Genomic DNA, 24,888 nt, shown 5'->3' with positions numbered 1-24,888 from the left:
TCGCCACGAGCTAATAACTCCCAGTTTACAGGAACAGAACTCATACACTGAAAAAGCAATCTTATGAAATGCAAACTTGCAAAATCGGGCTGGATTTTTATAAACATAACGTCATCATATTTTATTATTTAAGAATTCTAGAAATCTATTTAATATTGAGAAATTATTGTTTGGCACATTATGTGAAGAGACGCAATTTATATCGAAAATTCACCCGTGAAGTAAACACCTGGCAATTATGTATATATTTAAACAAATACATATTTTTATACATTTATTTATGTATACATCTATAAATTTTTATTTTTATGCAATTAAATACCAGGTATATTTTATACATATGCATCATTTATAAAGGCAAAAGCATCCAACAGGCAACTAAACTATTAACATTAACATTACCAAACCTCTGAAATGAGCAGGCTAGTTAATGTTCCCTGCAAAAAGCTCAACACTGTCAAAATCTTGCTTGTCAAAATTTGTTCGAAATACTTTAATATTGTACATAGTAAAGTATTTTATGGTTTATACGATAGCTTAAAGTCTTCAATGCTGTAGCGAAACTTTTTTAATCCGATGAGGCAAAATTGGACTTGTAGCAAAATAATTGTACATTATGGTAAACTAGAATATTGTTTCTATCCTCAGAATAGAAGCATTAAGCAAGCTCACCAGTACACTGATTCTTAGTAAGGCAATCCGTACACTTCTGGTTTGCCTGACGACACGGCAGTGATGGGAACTTGATTGGCTGGTCTCTACTTAGAGTCTCGTTAAAAACTTCCGACAGTAGCTGTGTCCTTTCATTGCACAGGATGCTGTTGTGTTCAACTGACAGCTCTTTCACCTGTCTGTTCTACAAATTATCCATTACTTCGGTTGCATACAATATATTATTGACGGAAGCAGACAAGAAAGCTTTACTTCATAATAAAATGCCTGAAAAGCGCATGCAGTATCTCTAGAATAACCCTTTTCATTGATTCATTACTGAAGTGGTGCCTAAAGAGATCAATGCTAAGAACACTGATAGTTTGTCAGGGCATCCTGCAAAAATTAACAGCTAAGTACAAAAAGCAGGTGTACATGTGTTTCTGTGACGTTGTTTTATACAAAAGGACTATCTACCAACAATAATTGTGCTGGCTCTCTATTGGCCAACGATATTATGTCTTTATGGCAGTTTACAACGATTTATCTGAAGTTTAGTTAATCATGAAATCGTCACTTACAAAAGTGGACTTGGCACTTTTACTAAATTAAATAAAACAAAAGGTACTGTTGCTATTAACAACATCTGCTAATGCGATGAAAGTAATGCAAAGGCAGTTTGAACAAAAACCATCATGTTCAATTGAGTGCTGCTGTCATCACAAGCTTGCGCTGCTGTCATCACAGGCACACAATGATGTCATCACAGGCGATGATGTCATTGCAGGCAAATGATGATGTCAACACAGGCACACGATGAGGTCATCACAGGCACACGATGAGGTCATCACAGGCACACGATGAGGTCATCACAGGCACACGATGATGTCATCACAGGCGATGATGTCATCGCAGGCAAATGATGATGTCAACACAGGCACACGATGAGGTCATCGCAGGCACACGATGATGTCATCACAGGCACACGATGATGTCATCGCAGGCAAATGATGATGTCAACACAGGCACACGATGAGGTCATCGCAGGCACACGATGATGTCATCACAGACACACGATGATGTCATCACAGGCGCATGATGATGTCATCACAGGCGCATGATGATGTCATCACAGGCGCATGATAATGTCATCACAGGCACATGATGATGTCATCACAGGCAAATGATGATGTCATCACAGGCATATGATGATGTCATCACAGGCATATGCTAAACAGTTTCCTGAGAGGACAGCCTTTAATTCTAAACTATAAATGTAACCTTTCAGCAGTAAATAATAGATGTAACCTAGCACATTCAAAACACACAGAGTTTAGTTGTTCTGAGCTAGGTAGAAGAAAGAAGCTTGTCACAAACGAACACGACAGCGATATTCTGTTAGCGATATGATAGAGTGCTGAAGTGAACATACAAGAGAGACTTAAAGCTACTTCAAACATTTTCATCTAAGGGAAATTACACTGCAAACTCATGCAATAGAGTTGCATGAGAAAACAAACACTTGGGACAGAAATCGCATATTATGTATTTTAACTTTGAAACAAATTTAAACAACATTTCTATTGGTTTGTAGCTTTACCAGTACAGCTAGTATTAGATAAAGCACACACACACGCACACAATGCAGAGTGCACAACCCTTAATATAGGCAAACACACTCGGGTTATTTCAACGTTATGCAAACAGGCAGCATGTCCACAGGACAATGAAAGGAGGTCATAGAAAGTTTATAGAATCTTACAGAATCATATTCTGGTGACTAAAACAGATAGAAACAATAACCTATGAACTGGCTAGCCTTTCAGCATTGGGTTAATAATTGACAAGCCGGTACAGGTGCTTGGATGTAGGGTGGCAAGTGATAATTGACAAGCCAGTACAGGTGCTTGGATGTAGGGTGGCAAGTGAAAAAGAGGGCCGTAAATAGGCTGATGCTCTACATGAGAGATCTCTTGATATGCGTGTCAATAATAAGATTTCAACATTCTTTTTAAAATGCGGAAGGAAATGGGTAAAGTGTTGGTTACGGGCAGAGTGCAGCAAACACGTGAGTGTTATATTTGGGCATAGCTCCTAAACACTCATGAGAATTTTACGATGAAACAAAATGGAGTCTATGAGAAAAACAGACCTTAAAAACTCTAACTAAAATTTTGGGGTTTGATCGCTTAACTCTTTTGCTACTGAATTTATTTCTAGCTCGGTCCGAACTTATTTTTTCTATTTACACAAATGTTGACATCATGTCACTAATTTTGTGATAACTTGAAAAAGAATGAATAAATTCAATATATCCACTCAATTTAAAAAACAGGTCGTTGAAAAGAAAATGCTTTATTAAGAAATTTAAAAAATCTCAAATTAACTTCATTTAAAAACGGTAAAAATTTTTTACAAACTTTACCAACAATATTTTGCCAGCGATTTCCATAGTCGTATTTTGACTGCCGCCTTAATATTCGGTCACTGTTATAATTTTTCACATGAAATACATGAACTAAAAGAGTCAGAATCTTTTGATAGAGAGTTACCGGAGTCCCAATAGCTAAGAATGTTAGAAGATTCTACTGCTTAAGCGACCGCGGTATTCTTTTTTGTCCGTGCTTTTTCCGTGGTGAACTTTCTGTTTGATAATCAGTGAGCCGCTAGTGAGAGGCCTGCTGATCAGTCTATATCGTTAGCAACAAGCTTGTTTTCATGGAGACCAAATCTTATTGGTCTATCTGAAGTAAAAGCTGAGTAATCATAGATGAACTAACGCACTGTCTAAAAGCAGATGTACCGGCTTCTGGCCACAAAGAGAAAGTAACCCGAGTTGATACATCAGCTTGCAGTAGTGAAAGAGGTAATACTTGAAGTAGATATACATGTACATAACCATAGAGTTATCTTACTTTCTACCGCAAGCCGATACATCGGTTGCAGAAGTGAAAGAGTTAACAAGTGCCAGATTTTAGATTAACTTACTGAGATGTTGCTTTCTTCAAGATTAACAGTTGACAAATAGATTTCGGAGAAAGAGAGTCGCACATTATGCTGTTTTTTTTTGTAAGATCGGTGGTGCCTTTCACGAAAAAAAAGATTTATCATTGGGTATGCGACTTGCATTCGCATGGGTTGTTCAAATTCCAATCGTATACTCTTCAGGATTTTAGAAGAATTACAGTAGTAGTTGCTTTGATTCGGATATACAGGGGGAGATAATAACAAGGTCGAGTTAACAGAAGATAAGCTCATACCAGTGACGTATCATAAAAAGCTGTAGCCTGAGATCTTTATAAATATTCAAGTGATTGTAAGCTGAGATAATTAACTGATTACCTTCCAATAATTCTGTTTGGTTTAATGCCTAAAATATTTTGATTGGACCTGTTCACTGGTCATAAAAAGAATGAAAATGCAGAAAGTGAAATATAGAGGACAACTCCCAGTTTATGAACATACGACGAGGACTAAACAAATATTTATTATTTTCCTGTTTCCACGTTGGATACTTGCAGAGGTTTGCCATAATACCTCTGTAAGGTATGTGTAGAGAACTCGAAAGCACGCTTTTCTACGAACAGCTAGCAGTGATGTGAACCTCTAGAGCTAATAGCCTTTGATGTTGACAACGCTGCTGTGTAACAATTCCGGTGAGCTTCACAGGTTACAATGTGTAAAAGCCTCTGTTAGCCAATGAGTTTAAAAATTAGCTACAATTCATTGTTTAACGAAAGTAAAGCCGTTTATTTGTTGGCAACTTTCCATAACTATATAAAATACTGAAAGGCAGACTGGAGCAAAAGTGAAATTCAAGTTCATGCCAAAAACAAAGATGATGAGCATTATATAATTGTTATCAATATTATATAATTGTTATCAATTTCTTAGTTGAAAACTAGCTCCGTAGCCTCTTCACAATTCTGCGCAAGAATTTAATATAAATCCTGCCTACATTGTGAGGCTACCAGAAACCATTAAACAGTGAATGTTTTAATGATATGAATATCTTGAAACGTTCAATGTCATATAACAGGGAAAGCTCTGCACACTAGACAATGAGTACACAACTCCTAGAAGCACTCAGAGTGTGATTCCATGGAATATTGTGACAAGGAATACAGGGATGAGCAAGACAAGATGCCCAATTTTCAAGCTAAATATTATTGTTAGCCAATTTGTACTTACTGTTTTTGGGCATTGCGTGTTGTAAGTTCTGAAGCGGTAAACTTGCCCATCAAGAAATCTGGGCGGACAATTTCCAATTGTAATGTTACAGACGATTTCTCTCACCACGGTTGTCCTCTCTTTGAACTTGTTCATAGTTAAAATGTAGTAGTCAGGTATTGGACTCCTACACACAGAGTAGCATCCACATATTCACTTCTCATAAAAACTGATAGCATATTCCATGCATGCATCAATTATTGCAAATCAAATGATTAATTTGAACTAATGTTCTAATCAAACATAATAACGAACAATAGATAAATATTTATTTGTTGCTATACGAAAAGGTAATAAAAAAACATGACAAAAAGGGCATGAGGTACAAATAAACACAAGTATTTGCTGATGAGGATGTTTCAGGTCAGCCTGTACCAAGAAGGAAATAGTTTTACTGTAGATTCTCCCTGAAGTTGACAAAGCTCATAGTAAATCAGTGGAGTGGCTGCAGATCGCTTTTTCATAAAATATTATTCTCAAACTTTTAAACATGCATTGCTAAATACTGACTGCTTACATTTTATAAATTCTCAACCAATTGCATATATTAAATATAATTCAATTTTGTTGGACACGCCTAACAGGATCATTCATGAAACAGCTTAGAGCAACACTGACCGTAGTTTTAGTCAAGGACAGTCAGGTGTCATAACAACTGCTTACAAGAAAAGAAATTTAAATTCTTTTTGATCAAGTCTCATCCTGATTATGAACAGTTCAAGATAATTAGGATATTATTAAAAAGGTTTAAACTTGAAGCGTAGTTACCTACGGATGTGTGCACACATTAAAACCTATAAAGTGTAGTTACCTACGGATGTGTGCACACATTAAAACCTATAAAGCGTAGTTACCTACGGATGTGTGCACACATTAAAACCTATAAAGCGTAGTTACCTACGGATGTGTGCACACATTAAAACCTATAAAGCGTAGTTACCTACGGATGTGTGCACACATTAAAACCTATAAAGCGTAGTTACCTACGGATGTGTGCACACATTAAAACCTATAAAGCGTAGTTACCTACGGATGTGTGCACAAAGGTGACATAGGCTCTTAAAGTGAATTAATCCCTAAATAGAAATTTTAAAAAAGTGTGAAATCAGAAAACTACACCTTCTGCAAAAACTATTAAAAAGGTTAACATCTAACTTTACTGAGGAGCAATTTTCTTGCGAAGCAATTGATAATCATTCTTCTTACAGATAATCAGTTTACAAAATAGGTAAAGGACAGACAACTTTACTTTAAACAGTAGTTTCCTCATGAAATACTTTATAGCTGTTCAGCAAGCTTGCACACGAGCTGTAACACAGGTAAACGACAAACGCATAACTTGATTGCATCATTGATAGTCATATAGACGACTATATGACTATATACCTACTCAGCTGACTGAAAAATAAGTATTATTCAGAATGAGTGATTACAACATCATTTCATTTGCTTCGAGAATTTTGCAGGATTATATTTGAGATGTCTAATATTTGATATTTCATTACCAATACAACTAATTGGGTGCATATTTATTGTTCTTAAATATTCATATACATGTATGTACTGCTACGGAATTTAAAAGCATAGTGTGTGCGCTTGCAAATATGCGTGCACATGTGTGTTACTGTCTTGTAATTGTAGCAACATTTGTTCACTAGTGAGATAGTAGTATATCTCACAAGTAAATCTATAGAGTTCACAATCTGCAAAGTTTAACAAGACTTTAATTTTTTTGTTTTTTTGCTAAAAATGTTTAACACCTGAAAAAAAGAACACTTAGAAACTACTATTTTTAAACGCTATAGAAATATAAAAATAGCCTACTTCTATCAATTTTACTCTATATATGGTTGTATTGCATACAATTATATTACACAAATAGATTGACCAATGAGGATTGGTCTCAGAGGGAGAAGATTTCACATGCATATTCATGCAGTTTTGAATAAACAAAAAACTTAGCATCTGGAGGCAAGTAATACTATGTTTACCGGTACATACATGTATATACAATACATGCGATATGCTGTTCACAATTTACCTGCAGTAGTTATACTGAATTCTATTAAGAGCAGTCGCTTGTCTCGACAAAACTGCCTTTACGAAGCTGTTATCATTGTCATCTTCATGCCAGACTTCTTTGAATTCCGGGATGATGTTAAAATCTATAAAAACATCATAAGCGCTTGTGAAATTATAAAAAATCTTTCAGCTGTTAAATTTTTAGTCCCATCATAGAGGATGCTTTTGAACTCCCTGTGTATCAAGGGTACACGAGAGGTGTTCGTAATCCAATTGTGTACCCTGAAAATTTTAGTAGAAATACGATAGTCTTTGCTTTGATTGGGGTATGGAATAATCACACTGGGTACGGTTTGTTGACAATGGATAAGGGCATGCATGGCAATGTATCATTAAAAGTCATAGTCTGAGATCATTATAAAAATTGAATGTTTTAGGCTATAGTAATTGAACACACGCCTCCTAACAGACGCATTTGGTGTGTGCTGAAAATGTTTTATTTGATTCATTCAATGGTCATTGACAGAGCAATCTATGTTGCGAAAGTGGCATATAGAAGACAACTCCAACTTTATGGGTACGCATAGAGCTATACCAATTCAATAATATATATTGTTTAATATTTGGTCACCCAAACTCCCCTAGGATTTATATAGCAAGCCTAAAAGCACCCCAAATTATGCATATGGATAAATATAATCGAGCAAGCCAATAAAAAAAGGTTAGAAGTCCAAGAAACCTACTACTCGTTCTGATGTATATCCGAATGCCGGAATCTCTGTTCCACTGAAAGTTCATGACTTGCTTGTTGTCAGACACGAGGAGAGGGTAAGAATTGTCACCCCCTTCATGTAGCTCCTCTATGAAGGTGTTAGATGAAGGAACAATAGCAACCTTATTGGCTAAAACAAGTAATAATCTATAAATTTGGCTGATATCCAATCTTATATCAACAACACTTTGATATTTTAGAATATAAGGTAACGAGTTATTTGTGAATTTATATATAATTTATATAGCAAATAGAAACTTGCATTTGTCGTTCTATTGCTGTAACTTTATGATTGGCTGCATTTTGGTGTTGTCTCTTACTCATTGGCTAGTCAAACAATGCCAACTATGCAAACATCAAACTGTTAAAATGTTTGTTTACATTTATTGAGACTTTTAATATTTAATTATATTAATTTATATTATTTGCAGTGAGGTTCATGACTTTTATTTACATGTCAGGTACTGTCTTTAAGCAAATTATTTAAAAAAAAAATACGAATTTGCTAAAATACCTAAAGTAATCATTGCAGTAGTGCTGCACGATATCTTTGCTTGTACATTTGATTATTTGGTCTTTAAATACATGTATATCGAATATGGAACATTGGAGTTGTCTTCTTTCAATATAGTGTTAGACTTTAAAGATGTAGTTGCGTCAAAAATGAAATTAGGACCCATAAAAGGCTAAAACATCAGCTACAATTTGATGCCATTTTTGTCTTTGTAGACCAACCCTGTCCAGAGATATATGCGTTTGAATGAGGCCCTCTGTTAAAAAGCTCACGTTCCAGCGGGTGCCAATTTCGTGACGTAACAAGCTTGTTATCTGAAACGAAACCACGAGCGATAAAAATGAGGTCGATTCGTTAGCCAATCATGCGTGCGAAATTTTTATATAGGCCGTAATAAAGGTTATCACTCGTAAAACGCGTTGTCTGTGGTCTCGAAGATTCTCATCGTTGTTTCTGATTCAACGCGTTTCAACAATTACTAAGTTATACATAGTTTTAAAATGGCTTCAAGTTCGAGCGACCGCTACTCAGAGTTTTCTGAGCAACTTTAAGTAAAATATTAGAGTAGACAGCCTATGGCCAAAGCTGACAGGCGTCAGCAGCGTTTTGCTGCAGAAGAAGACAGAATGGAGGTAAATTAACTTAGAGTCTTCTATACTTTAGTAAATGTAATATTTTTTATAGTCATAAATACATGTACTAATTAATAAAATGATAATTCTTTGCTATCTCCAATCATCGTTTCATAGCTTATCTGCCGTTTTACCTAGCTATAATATTTTTTTCGAATTTTCTTTGGTAAATTAGAGTCATGATTACAAATTATTTTCACTCGTAGGAAGTGGGTAAAATCGATTGATCATTGCAAATCTTTAATTTCCAGAACCAAAGCTTCGAATCGTTGGCTTGGCGTACTTGCGCCTTTATTAAATGTTTATTCGTTTTTAAAATTACACTCGCAATCTATTCAACTCCCAATTTGGAAGCTGTCAATAGATACGCTTTAGAATGACATATCTATGAATGACATATTTATTGCATCTACTTTGTTTACATTTACTTGTTTTACTGATTACAGAATGTTTATGTCGTCCCACCAGCCGAAGAAGCTTTGTCAGTGTGGAAACTGCCATAAAGGAGAAAGCGAGAATTGAATGCGTGCTGGATGATGTTTTGTTGAGTTTGTTGCAGTAGATGAATTTGTCTTATTGTATCAGCTAATACTATGTGAGTGGCCACGACTTGATGAATATCTTTAATAAAAGCTTTATGCCGAGATGAAAATATTTTTGCTTGTAAAAATTATATAATAAAATAATATTGTTAAAGATAATGCAAAACATGATTTGCAGAATATTGTAGTGAATCGGATATGGTATATGGGTGTCCGCAGAACTGAAGAATGTGAGTTCAAATCCAGTTTGCAGCAGACTTCTCATCCTTAAAATTCTATCCCTGTCTATATTCTTTTCAAAGAGGTGGCTTGCTTATTTCATTAATTTAGTATTCGGTAAGAATACTACTAGCAATGATATACAGCAATGTATATCATTGCTACTAGCAAGAAACTAGTACGTAGGCAATATGTAATAGGCGACATAATGTGGGCGGGGCTTATGGGAGGCTGTATAGGGTAGCTGCAAAACTGCTGATACAAAGACCGCGTCCTACATAAAGTGACTTGACAGAATTACCGTAGACCGGTAGAATTGGTAGTCGGTACCCAAATGTTTAAACAACATTTGGAGAAAGTGAGTAGAACAAATTTTCAATTTTCGTTATTTGAGGCCTTTGAAACATTCATAATAATGCATCTGTAGCAGGATTTAAAATTTTATTCTAGCTAACATGAGCAAATACAAAATAAGATATATGCCAATAGAGCCGCGTAAGACTAGACTTTTATCGCAAATAGCCGATGTGAATACGAGGGATAGAGACAGGTTGCCAAACGCGTGACATCATTTTTGGCGAGGCTGGGCACGTTTTTGTGGCCTGAGCGTTTTTACGGCGATCAGATTTTTTCGGTTTTAATCTTCAAATATCTTGGCAATGCGATCGCGTAACACAACAAACAACATATCAACTGATAGAGAAAAAAAAATGCTTTCTTTTAAGATCAACTTAAATTTTGACGCAACTACATCTTTAACATGAATGATATGAGAGGATATTGGTTAATATTGGTTAATAACGGTTGAAAAACAGAAGTTGTCCCCTCTTTATAATAAGGGAGATGGACAACTCGTTTTGCAAAATAAAGTAAGCCAATATTTCGATAAAATACCGGCTTCGACATTCATATCGATTTGAAAACTGACCCAATATAAAATCATCCACTGAAATATATCGTCACATCAAATTATATTGCTTTATCGTGCAGCACTACATTGTAGACATATAAAATAGGTCTAACACCTTTTTAGTAAGCTTTTACTAAATGGAAAATGAAAAAATCATAAATTTTAACATAAAAATTTATTGTCAGGACGCAAACTGACACAAAAACATCATAGAAGTTGAGTTAAATAATCAAACAATGATAGGAACACTGATAGCTTTTTCATTAGTAGCTATTATCTAGTATTCTATTAATTAATATGATAATATGAGTTTCGAGAACCGCGAGTGATGCAAAGCAAATATACATAAAATGAAATGTTAAAAAGTTAGTTTTATGTGACAAAACCAACTTTTACCAAAACATTTGAAAATCTAGCAATGGCAGTGTAAGCACATTTAATAAGCAATCACAAAACAGTCTAATAACATGCGGAGTTATTCTACCAACACAGCTGACGGATCTCTCTAGAAATTGACAGATGACCTTGAGGTCTCATCTACTTACATTCTATTCTGGCAGCGTTTGGATACTGCATGTATGGCTGTTCAACATCTATAAAAATGTGTTGAAACAGAAAGGAAATTATAGGAAGCACAAGACTACACAGTCAAGGTTATTACAAGGATATTACAGATAAAAGGGAAGACAACAGTTTGGGAAAGGAGTTTACAGGAAATACCATAGCACAACAGACATAGAACAGACATTTACAGGGAATACCATAGCACAACAGACATAAAAAAAGAGTTTACAGGGAATACCATAGCACAACAGACATAGAACAGACGTTTAAAGGGGATAACATAGCACAACAGACATAGAAAAAAAGTTTACAGGGAATACCATAGTATAATATAAACAAAAATGTTTATAGGGGATACTAATAACTAGTATAACATAGACATAAAAAAGTGAATTTAATAGCATGCAATAACACAACGTAGATATGAAAAAGGCAATTTAACAACAAGAAATGTCTAATCTATATAAATCATGGGATCAAGTCTAAATCTTCATAATCCGAGTTTCTACAACTCTGGAACCTTTACTCTCATAAACTTTAACATATTATTTGCAGAAATGAAACTAAAAGTTCAGAAGCAGCAAAGATACGACAGCGAAGAAGATAGAGAAAAGAACAAGTGATCTGAAATTGTGCGCTGACTACGGATCTTGGAAAGCCTGTGCCACTTACCTACACATAGAGTGTTTTCTGTGCCTGAACATGGCTTGTAGGTGAAAGTACCCTCCGAGCACTTATCGCAGGCTAAAATATATATAGGTTACTTCAATGGAAATACATAGTGGCGGTTTGATAGTATTATTACCACAAGAGCAGTAACTCTAAAGCGCTACGCAGTGATTTCTAATTAGAGCCTCACGATTTCCAAAAATCATCAGATGATACAATTTATTAATGCAAATAAACGACTTGCGATATTATCATTATTATTTGAATTATGTAAAAAAATGTAGCTATTTGTTAATATTTTTGTATATTTTACCTTACAAACAAACTGTTTTGTGTTCGTGATAACTAGAACCATTTATTTCATGAACGCCGATGTGAGTGGAAGGCCACGGAATGTGTTTATTATAAGATTAGACAGCCCGTGGGTTTTAGTTCCATTATCGCTCACTCTGACAATTGTTAGTGTGAGATACGTTACCATTACACGAATATATCGCTTATACAATTGGTGATATCTATTTGAATGGTGACAATGTTCAAATCGTCTACCTTAAAAATCGCCACTAAACAAATCGCCATATCGTGAAGCTCTCCTTCTAATTTTATATGAGAAACTGTGCCAAGCAGATTTTAACAGCAGTAATAATAATGAATACAAACTGTTGTATTATAAATTGACTAACAATGAAATTGCGTAATTTATTAAAATTGTGATATAATACAAATAAAACAGAAGTTAGTTAAATAGAAATCAGCCAACAACCTATTTTGATATTTGATAGGCGGTCAGAGTGATGAGGCTGACTCGATAAATAAAGTTTGTTCTGTCTCAAACAGATTTAATAAAACTGAGTGTTTCCGATGGTGCACTGACGAAAGTGAAGCTGCAGCTGCCATCCAATAGACAGTCTCTCTTCGACACTCGAGCAAGCGGTTTGCACGCGAGTCTAGTTGACCAGACAGTTAGCGATGAGAATTTATGTGGAATAAGGATGAGAGCTTTGAGCAAGTAAAATTCTTGGAGCAATGGGAAAGCACAGCAAAGGACATACAAGAGTTAATTATCGAGTGCCATTAACAGCTCTCTCTAAAACAGGTACTATGTTTGGCACTTGGTTATAATTATAATAATAAATTGATACATATCATAGATAAATAATGAATTGATACATAAACTACATATAATATTAAATATTAATTTACTATCATAATGATAACAGACTACTAATGATTACTACTACAGTACTAGAAATGAAACTAATTACAACAACAGTAGCAATAAACTGATTATCACAGCTGGTTCATGATCTGACAACTCCAAAAGTTGTTTGTTATTGCATGATTAGAGAGGTGTCAAGAAACAGAGTCTTTAATGTAACGCTACTTTTGCTATCTCCAGGTTTTCCGTACATCAGAAATTACAGGAACGGCTGCTTTATTGTACTGGCGACCCTGGGGGCATTTTTCAAAAGCGCTTAAAGATATTATTCTTTAAATAAATTAGCATATCTGCATATCATTGAAAACCTAAAATTTTATAATACAGAAGTATTATATGGGCCAAGCTTTGTAAAAAATCACCTTGACACAACGCGGTACACTGAAGAGCCTAAATCAAAATCAAGTAAATTTTTTATTGAAGCTTAAAACCCTTCACACTAGGCCAGTGCTATTTGGAGTCCCTAGGAAAACTTGGTTGGCTATTGATCTATGTTCTTTTGCATAATAACACACGTCATTCATCTATAAAAAGAATAATACGATACATATGGTTAGCAACGTAAGAAAATGTTGATTAGAACAATAAAAGCTGAAATATTCTTCACGTGATGGACTGAAGTTTTAAAGCAAGGCTGGGCACTGAGGGTTCCAAATGCGAAATTTCTAAATTTTCTGAATTTCAAAACAAAAACTTTTAACAAATGTATTTTGTCAAAGTGCAAAGAGTAACTAACTACCTACTTAGCTAGCAAAACCTAACAGCTAATGAATAGGCACTGCAATATATTGTATAATTATAAATAATAAATAACATAAAGCTAAAAATACAATGAAAATTAAGCGGAAGAATATTTGGTAACCTACGAAGGCAAGTTGTGTCTGTAGCGCTGTTGCATGAAATTGCCTGAAATTCTCCTTGTGGACATTCTACTGTACAGGCTGGAAACAAGGACAACACAGAGGTACAACATAAAAACATCAGGAGAGGGAGTAAGTTATCTAGGGCCAAGTATACCTTTGTGAACCTCAACAGCAAGTTCTCAATAACGTATTTTAAATATCTACGATAATAAGAACACTTTTCTATACGCACCATCGCAACTTTTACGAGTAGTTTTGTTAGTGCGTCTACTAATTTTCTTGCTAAAATCATGCAAATCAGTGATCGGATTAATTCAGTAGGCCAGATTAGAATTTTAGTTATTAGATGATTATGTACAAATTTGTTGGTGACCAAAACCAGATTTAATAACAAGACTATTTTTCAAATACAAACAACTACTAGTTGAAGGAAAGTTACCAAAAAGAATACATTTTGATTGATGGAATTAATTTTTATCAAATCAGAGAGCATGTTTTGGTCGCACATTCATTAATCTCAATAAACCTCGACAAATTTTTATAATGTGAAAGAATATTATTAGAAGTTAAAATTTAAAGGAAAGCTCGGTTAACAAGTTAGACGGATTCCAGGAACATTTTACATTTAGAATATTAATTATGGGTTAAATAAAGCAAACAGGATGGATGTATACTTGAGAGGGAAGTTAATCTATTGATGAACAATAAAATATATCAAAGCTTTCACAACAGACAAACTAAAATAGGCAAACGAAGATGTCATTTAGAACATTAAAAACATATGCATAATTAAGCAGAAAAATGTAACCAAGGTTATATATAAAATACAGTGCTACAAACCATTACTGCAACATTTGACCACATATTTAAGGCTGGTATACACCATATCAATGTATGTCGGTGGTAATCCCACAATACATCAGTGACTGTCTGTGATAACAGTGTTTACACTGCAATAAGCCCATCCTAGTTTAAATCAGCCAATTCACGGTGGCATAGCGTTCTTATAGTAAAATGCAGTCACGGAAACAATGAAATACCGGTCTCGCAGCTCAGATCAAGCAATCCAAGATGGCCGATCATCATAATATCAGCGAACTATCAGGAAATTTAACAGCTGAAATCTTTCTCTTCATATCTGTGACGCCCCGACGATGCCATTGGTTTATGGTAAACATAATCGACAAATAATTGGCGAGTGGACTATGCCGACATGCGGCATAGCTGATATAGTGTAAACCAGCCTTCACCTTATTCGATAAATCAAAGTGGTCAGCTACATTAACAAAACAAATATTGCCAAAATCAACCCTTAAAAACAAACTTTCGAAATATTCTCACTGATTAAAACACCGATACCATATAATTAGCCTTACGTTGACAACTGTCTCCATTCCAGAAGGTTCCATCTAAGCAAGAGCAGGCAAAGGAACCCTGTATGTTAGTACAGGACATACTAGGTGGACATCTTCCCAGTTCACACTCGTCAACATCTGGAGTTTAAAAGTAATCGATTATAGGAAATAACAGAAGCAAAGGCTGCATATAAAGGTCTGATCATGGTATAAGTAAATATTATAAAATAAATTAATTTCCACTTAAAAATTTGTCTTCCACTCTTTCTGACAAATCTATATTAGATCCCACGGTGTGTGTAAGGACCAGATAGCAACTGAATCAGACATGAACTTCAAAAGGACCAGATAGCAACTGAATCAGACATGAACTTTATAAGAACCAGATAGCGACTGAATCAGTCATAAACTTTATAAGGACCAGATAGCAACCGAATCAGACATGAAGTTTATAAGGACCAGATAGCAACTGAATCAGACATGAAGTTTAAAAGGACCAGATAGCAACTGAATCAGACATGAACTTTATAAGGACCAGATAGCAACTGAATCAGACATGAACTTTATAAGGACCAGGTAGCAACTGAATCAGACATGAAGTTTATAAGGACCAGATAGCAACTGAATCAGACATGAACTTTATAAGGACCAGATAGCAACTGAATCAGACATGAAGTTTATAAGGACCAGGAAGCAACTGAATCAGACATGAACATTAAAAGGACCAGATAGCAACTGAATCAGACATGAATGTCAACAAATGTTTTAGAAGAAAACAAAAGAGAGTAACTCCAAACTACTAACACTCCCAACTAGCAGCTCAGCCAGCATAACTGGTCAATTTACCATGTCAAGTGAACTCACCAACACAGACTTGCTTCCTGTTGTCGAACTGCCAACCTCTCTTACAGACACACTTCTCTGTTTGGAGGTCACAACCTAGGAATGTCTTATTTGAAGCCGTCGGACAGATATGTTTAGGAGAGCACAGCTTCGCCTCCGGTTCAGCACTCGCATCCTCGATGTCTAAAATGAAAAAATATAACAATTATAAAAAAATGAGACATTTTAAAAAGCAACAAAACAGAGTATTTCTCATTAAATTGAGCTGGTTATGGATGTAAAGCTTCTAAACAAGCTGCTTGTCCAAAATTGAAAAATTCTAAAATCTATCTATGCAATTTTTCGCTATTAATATGTTGGAATTACATGACAAACTAAAGTAAATATAGAGTGTCTCCTAGCTTTTTATGGCAACTCACCAAAGGTCATAATCTTGTCCTTGTTTTTGAGATACCATGGCGTCTGCTCGAAGACTGCGGGCTCATGTATATTTGAATATAGGTGGAGTTTATCTGTGAAAAACAGACATGCGCGTAGTTAGCGTTACTTCCTTAGACCAGTGATTTTCAATACTTAGGAATTCCGGCACATGCCTCACCTTTACAAAACCCGGTGGGCAAACCACGAAAAGCGGTTACTGTGAAACCTGGGCCTGTTTTGACAAACACAACATAGATGTTCTTGCCGGAATAGTAAGAAAACAAAGAGCTTTTGGCCGCCTTCCGATGTCTCAAAATAATTGTGTCAATCAAAGAAATAAGTGCTTTAAATAGGGCTCACATTCATCACATTCAGCTCAATAGACTGATGCTTTAACCAGCTGCACCAATCATCCACCTTCCTCAACATTAAAATAATCGTGCAAATAGTTATTATCAGCCAACAATAGCTTAGCTCAAGTTCCAAAACAGGTCAATTATTGGCCATTTTTAAGGCACTTCTGACGATCTCTCGTGACGCGCTAGCATGCAGTGGGACACCGGTTAAAAATCATTGTCTTAGACAACCAGCATTAAACTTTTTTGGATTTTGCTTAGTAATCTAGAACTGTTTAATTTAGTGCTAGTGATAAAACTAGGCTGTGAAACTCTTCAGTGAAACTAAATTACTCTAATTTTTAGAAAGTAAATACAGCACCTATCCATGTTGTGCTAGAAATCATTCCTCTCACTTTGGTATTCTTACAAACAGCAAATAGTACTAAATGAAATACTTTGGAATTGCTCCATACCTATCTCAGCCCCTTTAGGTACGAAGATGAACACATTAACGCTAATATCGTCCAGGCAGAAGCTGTAGGCTACTTGTGTGGCTATGGATAGTATGCCAACAATCATAACGGTCCTGGCTAACAGCGAGGAGCTGATAGAGCCCCCTCCTCCACCTCTGCCATTGCTAGAACTGCGACCAGACTGCTCACCTACAGAATATAAACAGAGCATCTCATTAGAAAACTAACCGAAAATTATAATTGTTGCAGCTGTAGTTTTTAAATTTTAAAAACAGTAATGAAATTCAAATCCTAACTTATGATTATCTCCACATATAAAACTTTTAAACATACGATACGAAAAGCTACTGTTTTTCTCAACAGGAAATAATTTCCAACATGAATGCAAACTTTTATAACTATTAACATTTTTTAATTAAAAGCCAAAAATAGTTCAAAATAAAAATACATGTAAAAATAACAATAAACACATAAATTAGGTTAATTAAATTAAAATTGTAAGTTACAGTAAGTTGAATCACAGATTTGAATTATTCACGATATTATCAAGCCTACATCTCTGTTGTTGTGTCTCTAAGGCTAAGCAGTCACAAAACTTTATTTTCATCAGTTATCAATTGAAATTCTATTTTTTAATTAGGTTTTTATATAAATTTTTTATATAGCTTGGTATAACATATTTGACATAATGCGATATGTGATTTCTTGAAAATTTATTAATGTTTTGTTGGCTTTGGAACAACTTAAACAAAATACAATGCGTTCTTATAGGAGTATCAGCACTAAAAATCGACAGGTTCATGTTGTGCAGAAAATATCCAATTATATTACCTATGTCAACTGAAGAACAAAAATAACACATCTCAAACAGATTTAGGATCTGCTTACAGAATAGATAAATCCTCTTGTTTGTGATTTTGACACCCGACCAAAGATATTAGCAGTTGGTTCATTGGAGTCTTTGTGAATAGTGAAACACAGATTCTCGGAGGCTATTAATAGACTCGATAGATTTCTGATCTTCCCAGTAAAGGTTGTGGTATCCATGGCATCATTGTAAATATAAACCTAATTTCTGTTATAGTTTATGTAACATTTTAGCTGTCGCACCAAAATTACTAAAGGCATGCGCCAAAGGTTTTCTGCAAATTTGCTTAGTCATCTATAGCGCAAATCATGCCAAACCTATTTTATTATGGTTTGATTCATTTTTACTCAATCTGATCTGTTTGTTATGATTTGCTATTTGTAGATGAAATATGCGTAAAGCACAGAACTTTAAAGATATGCTTAAAGCAGATCTAATAATTGCCAATTGATACATAGAAATTGCTCCAAAAGGAGAGGCCGAAAGTTGAAGAATTGCATGATGTTATACAACTAGCTACTGTCCTAAACTGGAATATCAAACAATCAATGCCTCGTATGATAAGCAAAACTGTTCCTTTCCATACTTTTGTTATCATATATTCGAGTTCGTAAAAAGAACAGCATTAAGAGCTTTGAGCAAATGAAATGTAGGAAACAACATGGATACTCGGCTTGACTGATAAACTTGACATTTCTCTCCGCTGTTTGATTAGGTAGTTTACAATTTAAAATACGATAGCGCATTGTGATCTGCAAATGTTAAAACAATTTCTTACTCTCGGTTTCGGATGAAGGCAGATCTTCGTTTTTCTTATTTCTATGTTTGTTGGGTACAGAGTAGATCGGACTCAGAGGAGTGGCCAGATCTGAAGGAGCGCTTGAATCACCACCGAGGCTGCCTGATGCTTCTCTTGGTCGATTCACCGCAATTGCCTCATATCCTGGTGTCTCGACTGTAGCGAGTCCCCAAAAAACATAGATATAAAACTACACATGATAATAGGTTTTTTGACGGTATAGACAAAACACAGTACTTCGGCATAATTATAATAAGAGTCTTAAATAGTTGACTATCTCAAAACCATCACAAGCAGGGCTTTTTTCTCAAAAAATTTATCATATTTTTTATTAGTTCTGTAACTACAAACAATACTTGAAGTAATTACGGATAACATTGAAACAAATGCATTACATAAGATTAGGCAGGAACCTACGTGTAAACGTAAAAACCTTAACTATAGATTTTAATCAATTATAGATTATATGCCTATCATATACCTTAATTATAGATTGTAAACTTTAGACTAGGATGACAATGATTAGCCAAAAGAGAGTTATTGTTCCACCACCTTAAAAACGTGTGACTGGAAGAACAGGCATTTAGAGACGTGTGACTGGAAGAACAGGCATTTAGAGACGTGTGACTGGAAGAACAGGCATTTAGAGACGCGTGACTGGAAGAACAGGCATTTAGAGACGTGTGACTGGAAGAACAGGTATTTAGAGACATGTGACTGGAAGAACATGTATTTAGAGACGTGTGACTGGAAGAACAGGCATTTAGAGACACGTGATTGGAAGAACAGGCATTTAGAGACGCGTGACTGGAAGAACAGGCATTTAGAGACGCGTGACTGGAAGAACAGGCATTTAAAGACGTGTCCCTGGAAGAACAGGCATTTAGAGACGTGTGACTGGAAGAACAGGCATTTAGAGACGTGTGACTGGAAGAACAGGCATTTAGAGACGCGTGACTGGAAGAACAGGCATTTAGAGACGCGTGACTGGAAGAACAGGCATTTAGAGACGCGTGACTAGAAGAACAGGTATTTAGAGACATGTGACTGGAAGAACAGGCATTTAGAGACCTGTGACTGGAAGAACAGGCATTTAGAGACGCGTGACTGGAAGAACAGGCATTTAGAGACGCGTGACTGGAAGAACAGGTATTTAGAGACATGTGACTGGAAGAACATGTATTTAGAGACGTGTGACTGGAAGAACAGGCATTTAGAGACACGTGATTGGAAGAACAGGCATTTAGAGACGCGTGACTGGAAGAACAGGCATTTAGAGACGCGTGACTGGAAGAACAGGCATTTAAAGACGTGTCCCTGGAAGAACAGGCATTTAGAGACGTGTGACTGGAAGAACAGGCATTTAGAGACGTGTGACTGGAAGAACAGGCATTTAGAGACGCGTGACTGGAAGAACAGGCATTTAGAGACGCGTGACTGGAAGAACAGGTATTTAGAGACATGTGACTGGAAGAACATGTATTTAGAGACATGTGACTGGAAGAACATGTATTTAGAGACGTGTGACTGGAAGAACAGGCATTTAGAGACACGTGACTGGAAGAACAGGCATTTAGAGACGCGTGACTGGAAGAACAGGTATTTAGAGACATGTGACTGGAAGAACATGTATTTAGAGACATGTGACTAGAAGAACAGGCATTTAGAGACGTGTGACTGGAAGAACAGGCATTTAGAGACGCGTGACTGGAAGAACAGGCATTTAGAGACATGTGACTGGAAGAACATGTATTTAGAGACGTGTGACTGGAAGAACAGGCATTTAGAGACACGTGACTGGAAGAACAGGTATTTAGAGACATGTGACTAAAAGAACAGGCATTTAGAGACGCGTGACTGGAAGAAAAGTTGGATGATAAGGCTAATAACAAGTTGGGTGATTGGTTAAGGAATATAAATACATGGCATAACTTATTTTATCTTATATTATATATAGTTTAAACTTATATGAACAATGCTCGTTTATTTTTTATTTTACTCATTTATTTTTTATTCAAGGTTACTCTCTTTTCTCCATATAAAGCTACACTGATTCAAGGTTACTCTCTTTTCTCCATATAAAGCTACACTGATTCAAGGTTACTCTCTTTTCTCCATATAAAGCTACACTGATTCAAGGTTACTCTCTTTTCTCCATATAAAGCTACACTGATTCAAGGTTACTCTCTTTTCTTCATATAAAGCTACACTGATTCAAGGTTACTCTCTTTTCTCCATATAAAGCTGCACTGATTCAAAAAATTGGTCATGTTTCAATTTACAAATTAGTCTGATTATCATCAAATTATTTGATGAAGTTTTACTACATATACTATAATACTTAGAAGATGCAAAATTGCTTTAAAGAAAACTTATTTTATTTCTCAGCTAAATTTAGACTCATTCTCCATTCTGGTCTACATGGACACACAAAGTGATAATCCGAATCAGACCCGACTACAGTACTACATCGTGTTTCCTGTTGCGGATTAACTGAGTTTTGAGCTCATCCAAAGATAGCCCGAAAGACTACCGACAAGGCAACAAGAATACTAGCCTACAGTCTTACATGATTCTTTAGAATCAGCCATAGATCGTTCAAACTCCGGCGGAGGAGGAGGGGCTGGTGGAAGCGCCACTCCATCCATATCCAAATTGTGGACTTTCTTTATTTTTTTAGATCCCAGAGTAGCGCTTCCTTGATTTTTACCCTAAAAGTGAGAAGAATATTCATACACCAGTTTAAGGTAAGAATTGGATACCTTCTGATCACTCAGCTGAGAATCCAATAGCCTTGTGAGACTAACAATGGGATGCATGCCAAGATATGCTATAATATTTAAAAGAAGCAGGACGGCGTTTTCATTTTTATAGACAAGGATAACAAACTGAAATTTGAATTAGCTTTCCTTGGCCCACCAATGCTTTTTATTTTCATAGTAAAAACTAGGCGAGGCATTCTAGAAGTTGCGTCCCCTGGCCTAGCCCTTGCTTGAAGCTACGCTTGCAATAATAGGCGACATATTTCACAATTCTTACAGAAGAGTTGTAGAAGTGTTAGCTGATTGTTTAGTCAAAATATAAATTCCTACATTTACGATATTTATTCATTGCTCATACAAACTGTCACCGGTTACAATTACGTTAGATTTCACTCGTTACAAACTTTACTGAATTGAGACTTTCGTAATTGTTTACAGAGTAATAAAGCAAGAATTGCAAAGATTTTGGTAGAAAATATCAAATGAAATGACTCTTTACTATGGCAAGAGTACAACAAAGTTCCAGTAATATTTAAGTGCATTACAAATATTTACTAGTTCACATTGATGACTTGCTAACAGATGCTATTTTATTGCACAAACCTCATGGGCTGCTTCAGATCTGCTTGTAGGCGCATCCAGACCCCCATCACTATCAAGCTCTCTCATAGCGCTAAGGTTAAGTGATGCTTCTTCGGGGGCTCGAGACCCTCCCTGAGCGGTCAAATAATAAAATTAATTCAGCTGTAGGGCTAAACGTTAATCAGCAGTTAGAAATATGAATACTAGTGAACTGAGGCTTTGCCAGAATGGCAATAAAGCCTTAGGCCAACTTACTGTGTAAAAAGATGGGTGATAGTAGTCCGTGTCCTCATCTTCGTCTTCCCCTAAAAGTGTGGCAATAGTTTTATACCAACAATTTTTACGCATGTCTTTAAAGTTCTATGCTTTACGCATATTTCATCGACTAATAGGAAATTATAACAAACAACTTAAATTTAGCAAAAAACCAAAACATAATAAAATAGGTTTGGCATGATTCGTGCTATAAATGACGAAGCAAATCTAAAAAAATCTTTGGCGCATGCCATGCCTTTAGTAGTTGTGGCATTCCAGGCAAAAAATTACATAAACTTATACTGGAAATTAAGTTTACATTTACAATGATGCCATAGATACCAAAGTCTTTACAGGGTAGATCAGATATCTATCGAGTTTATTAATAGCTACCTAGAGTCTGCGTTTTACCATTCACAAAGACTCCAATGGACCAACAGCTAATATCTTTGGTCGGGTGTCAAAATCACAAACAAGAGGATTTATCTTTTCTTTTATTAGCCCCTTCTAATCACAACTAGTAAGGAATCACAGGATCTTGCTGTCCTATCACAACTAGTAATGAATCACAGTCTTGGTGTCCAATCAAAACTAGCAATGAATCACAGCGTCTTGCTGTCCAATCACAGCTATTAATAAATGACAGAGTCTTGCTGTCCAATCACAACTAGTAAGGAATCACATGGTCTTACGGTCCAATCACAACTGCTAAAGAACCACAGAGTCTTGCTGTCCAATCACAACTAGTAATGTATTACAGGGTCTTCTTGTCCAATCATAACTAGTAATAAATCACAAAGCCTTGCTGTCCAATCACAACTAGCAATAAATCATTGTCTTGCTGTCCAATCACAACTAGTAATGAGTCTTGCTAACTCTAGTTTATGATTGGGTAAACAATAGAGTAATCACTCCAACATCTAAAAAGAAAATTTATACACTGGAGCATTCGATTAGCGATAAATCGGCTGCTAGTAATTGTCAGCCAGGGATGCCATGCATTTCCTACCAGTAAGTAACTGCAGCTCAATGTCATCACTAGGAGTGCCTGTGAATACTGACAACCGACTGTGTCTTCCGAGAACTAGAGTATAAAATAGTCACAATGTATGTCAAAACAGTCGCTGACAGAAAATTGAGCTGATCTTCCAGGAGTTGTAATATTTTCCTATTTTGCATAAAAAAAATCCCTTCTATGAAAGTAAGTAAGATAGTTTTTTAATGGATTTTCAAATATTTCTGAATAGTACCAAATTTAGCTAGATATTTTAATATCTGTTTAATTGCACTGAATTTATACGTTACTTTTATATTCCTGACTGCATGAGTGTATTATTATTAGTGTAATAAAAATAATTCTTATCATTATTAATATTCAGTGCTCTGGGAGGATGCTAATTCTGAAGCATATAACCTATGCCCGGGTCAGTTCTGAGCATGTCATACGCTGCCCAAGTGTTGACTGCCCTGATGTTGAGACTACAGGAAACTGATGTATTTACTAAGCAATAACTGATACTATATGGGATTTTACAATATATACTTTTATTCTGAGGATGCCGCTGCAAACATTGGTTTGGTATTAGTTTGGCTGAATAAGGCTATTTTCAGACACAAGCTGTCTTCTTTACTCTCCAAACTTCTGTTGATGTGGCCTAACAATAGGTTGGCAGCAATCTGTTTTCAGGCCTGTCTACAGTTTGCTATTTTTCACTTTAAAAATAAGCGGTGTAACCAAAGCGGTGTAACTATAATACATATATTGTAGTAGAGAATGTCAATCAAGTTAGCAAAGAATTTGTGATTTGTAGCACTGCTACAAATCTTCCAAACAGTTGTTTCAGAGGCGGCGAAGGAATTTGGGCCAACAAGTTCCAATCAAAGAGAGAAATGCCAGATAAACTCAAGAAAAGTTATGCGATACTTTGACACAAGAGGTCCTTGATCACCAACATAGACAGAATAGTCAAAGTGAGAGTTATTGGTGCAAGCGGAGAATTATCGAGACGGTGATGGAAAGCTGGATCAGGCTCAAAACCTTACGAAAAACTGCGTCTACCATGTGCATAGACTTAGGTAGACGATTAACTGATATGAAGCTGGCTAAAGCAATATGCTGAATGAGACAACCCAGCTTCTTTTGAAGTATGTGTTTACTATAAATTGGTTTAAAGATGGACAAACACACAATTTTGGTAGATATTATCAGAAAGCATAGGTATTTTTCTATCATTTGCGATGGTTTTTGATGTTTGAGGTGATCTGTGAGCCAGGATGTATCAAAATTAAAATTGACAAAAATTGATTGTGGTTAAAACGCTCAGATTCAAGCAAAAGTGCGATTATGACGTCTATAGTTGCAAAGAGATCGACGGAATAGAGACAC

The 24,888-nt window shown here is 35.7% G+C and overlaps 2 protein-coding genes across 2 annotated transcripts; one reads left to right on the top strand and one right to left on the bottom strand.

Annotated features, from left to right (window-relative positions):
* Positions 1 to 15,055: 15,055 nt before the first annotated feature.
* Positions 15,056 to 19,014, bottom strand: LOC137407306 (fibulin-1-like). The gene is made up of 5 exons (XM_068093918.1): positions 18,883 to 19,014; positions 17,237 to 17,425; positions 16,425 to 16,517; positions 16,027 to 16,188; positions 15,056 to 15,300 (listed from the first exon to the last, which is right to left on the bottom strand). Exons 2-5 carry the CDS (start codon positions 17,340 to 17,342, stop codon positions 15,152 to 15,154), a joined length of 510 nt encoding a protein of 169 aa, XP_067950019.1. The 5' UTR covers positions 17,343 to 17,425; positions 18,883 to 19,014; the 3' UTR covers positions 15,056 to 15,151.
* A 1,066-nt stretch (positions 19,015 to 20,080) lies between these two features.
* On the top strand, positions 20,081 to 20,554 carry LOC137406684 (rhoptry surface protein CERLI2-like). Its single transcript, XM_068093297.1, has one exon. The coding sequence runs from the start codon at positions 20,081 to 20,083 to the stop codon at positions 20,552 to 20,554; it is 474 nt and encodes a 157-aa protein (XP_067949398.1).
* The last annotated feature ends 4,334 nt before the right edge of the window (positions 20,555 to 24,888 follow it).

The sequence above is a fragment of the Watersipora subatra genome, chromosome 10 (genome assembly GCF_963576615.1).
Source record: "Watersipora subatra chromosome 10, tzWatSuba1.1, whole genome shotgun sequence".
Classification (NCBI taxonomy): Eukaryota; Metazoa; Bryozoa; class Gymnolaemata; order Cheilostomatida; family Watersiporidae; genus Watersipora; species Watersipora subatra.
The sequence above is the reverse complement of the archived record's forward strand: the minus strand, read 5'-3'. Positions and strand labels throughout refer to the sequence as shown.

Bases quoted from the DNA above. Each gene is read 5' to 3' on its own strand.
- LOC137407306 (XM_068093918.1), bottom strand. From the start codon at position 17,342: ATGATTGTTGGCATACTATCCATAGCCACACAAGTAGCCTACAGCTTC. The intron at 16,189-16,424 runs GTGAGTTGCCAT...TTTTCATTTTAG, and splicing joins GGACAAGATTATGACCTTTG to ACATCGAGGATGCGAGTGCT. The intron at 15,301-16,026 runs GTGAGTTCACTT...TTTAAACTCCAG, and splicing joins CAGGAAGCAAGTCTGTGTTG to ATGTTGACGAGTGTGAACTG.
- LOC137406684 (XM_068093297.1), top strand. From the start codon at position 20,081: ATGTATTTAGAGACGTGTGACTGGAAGAACAGGCATTTAGAGACACGT.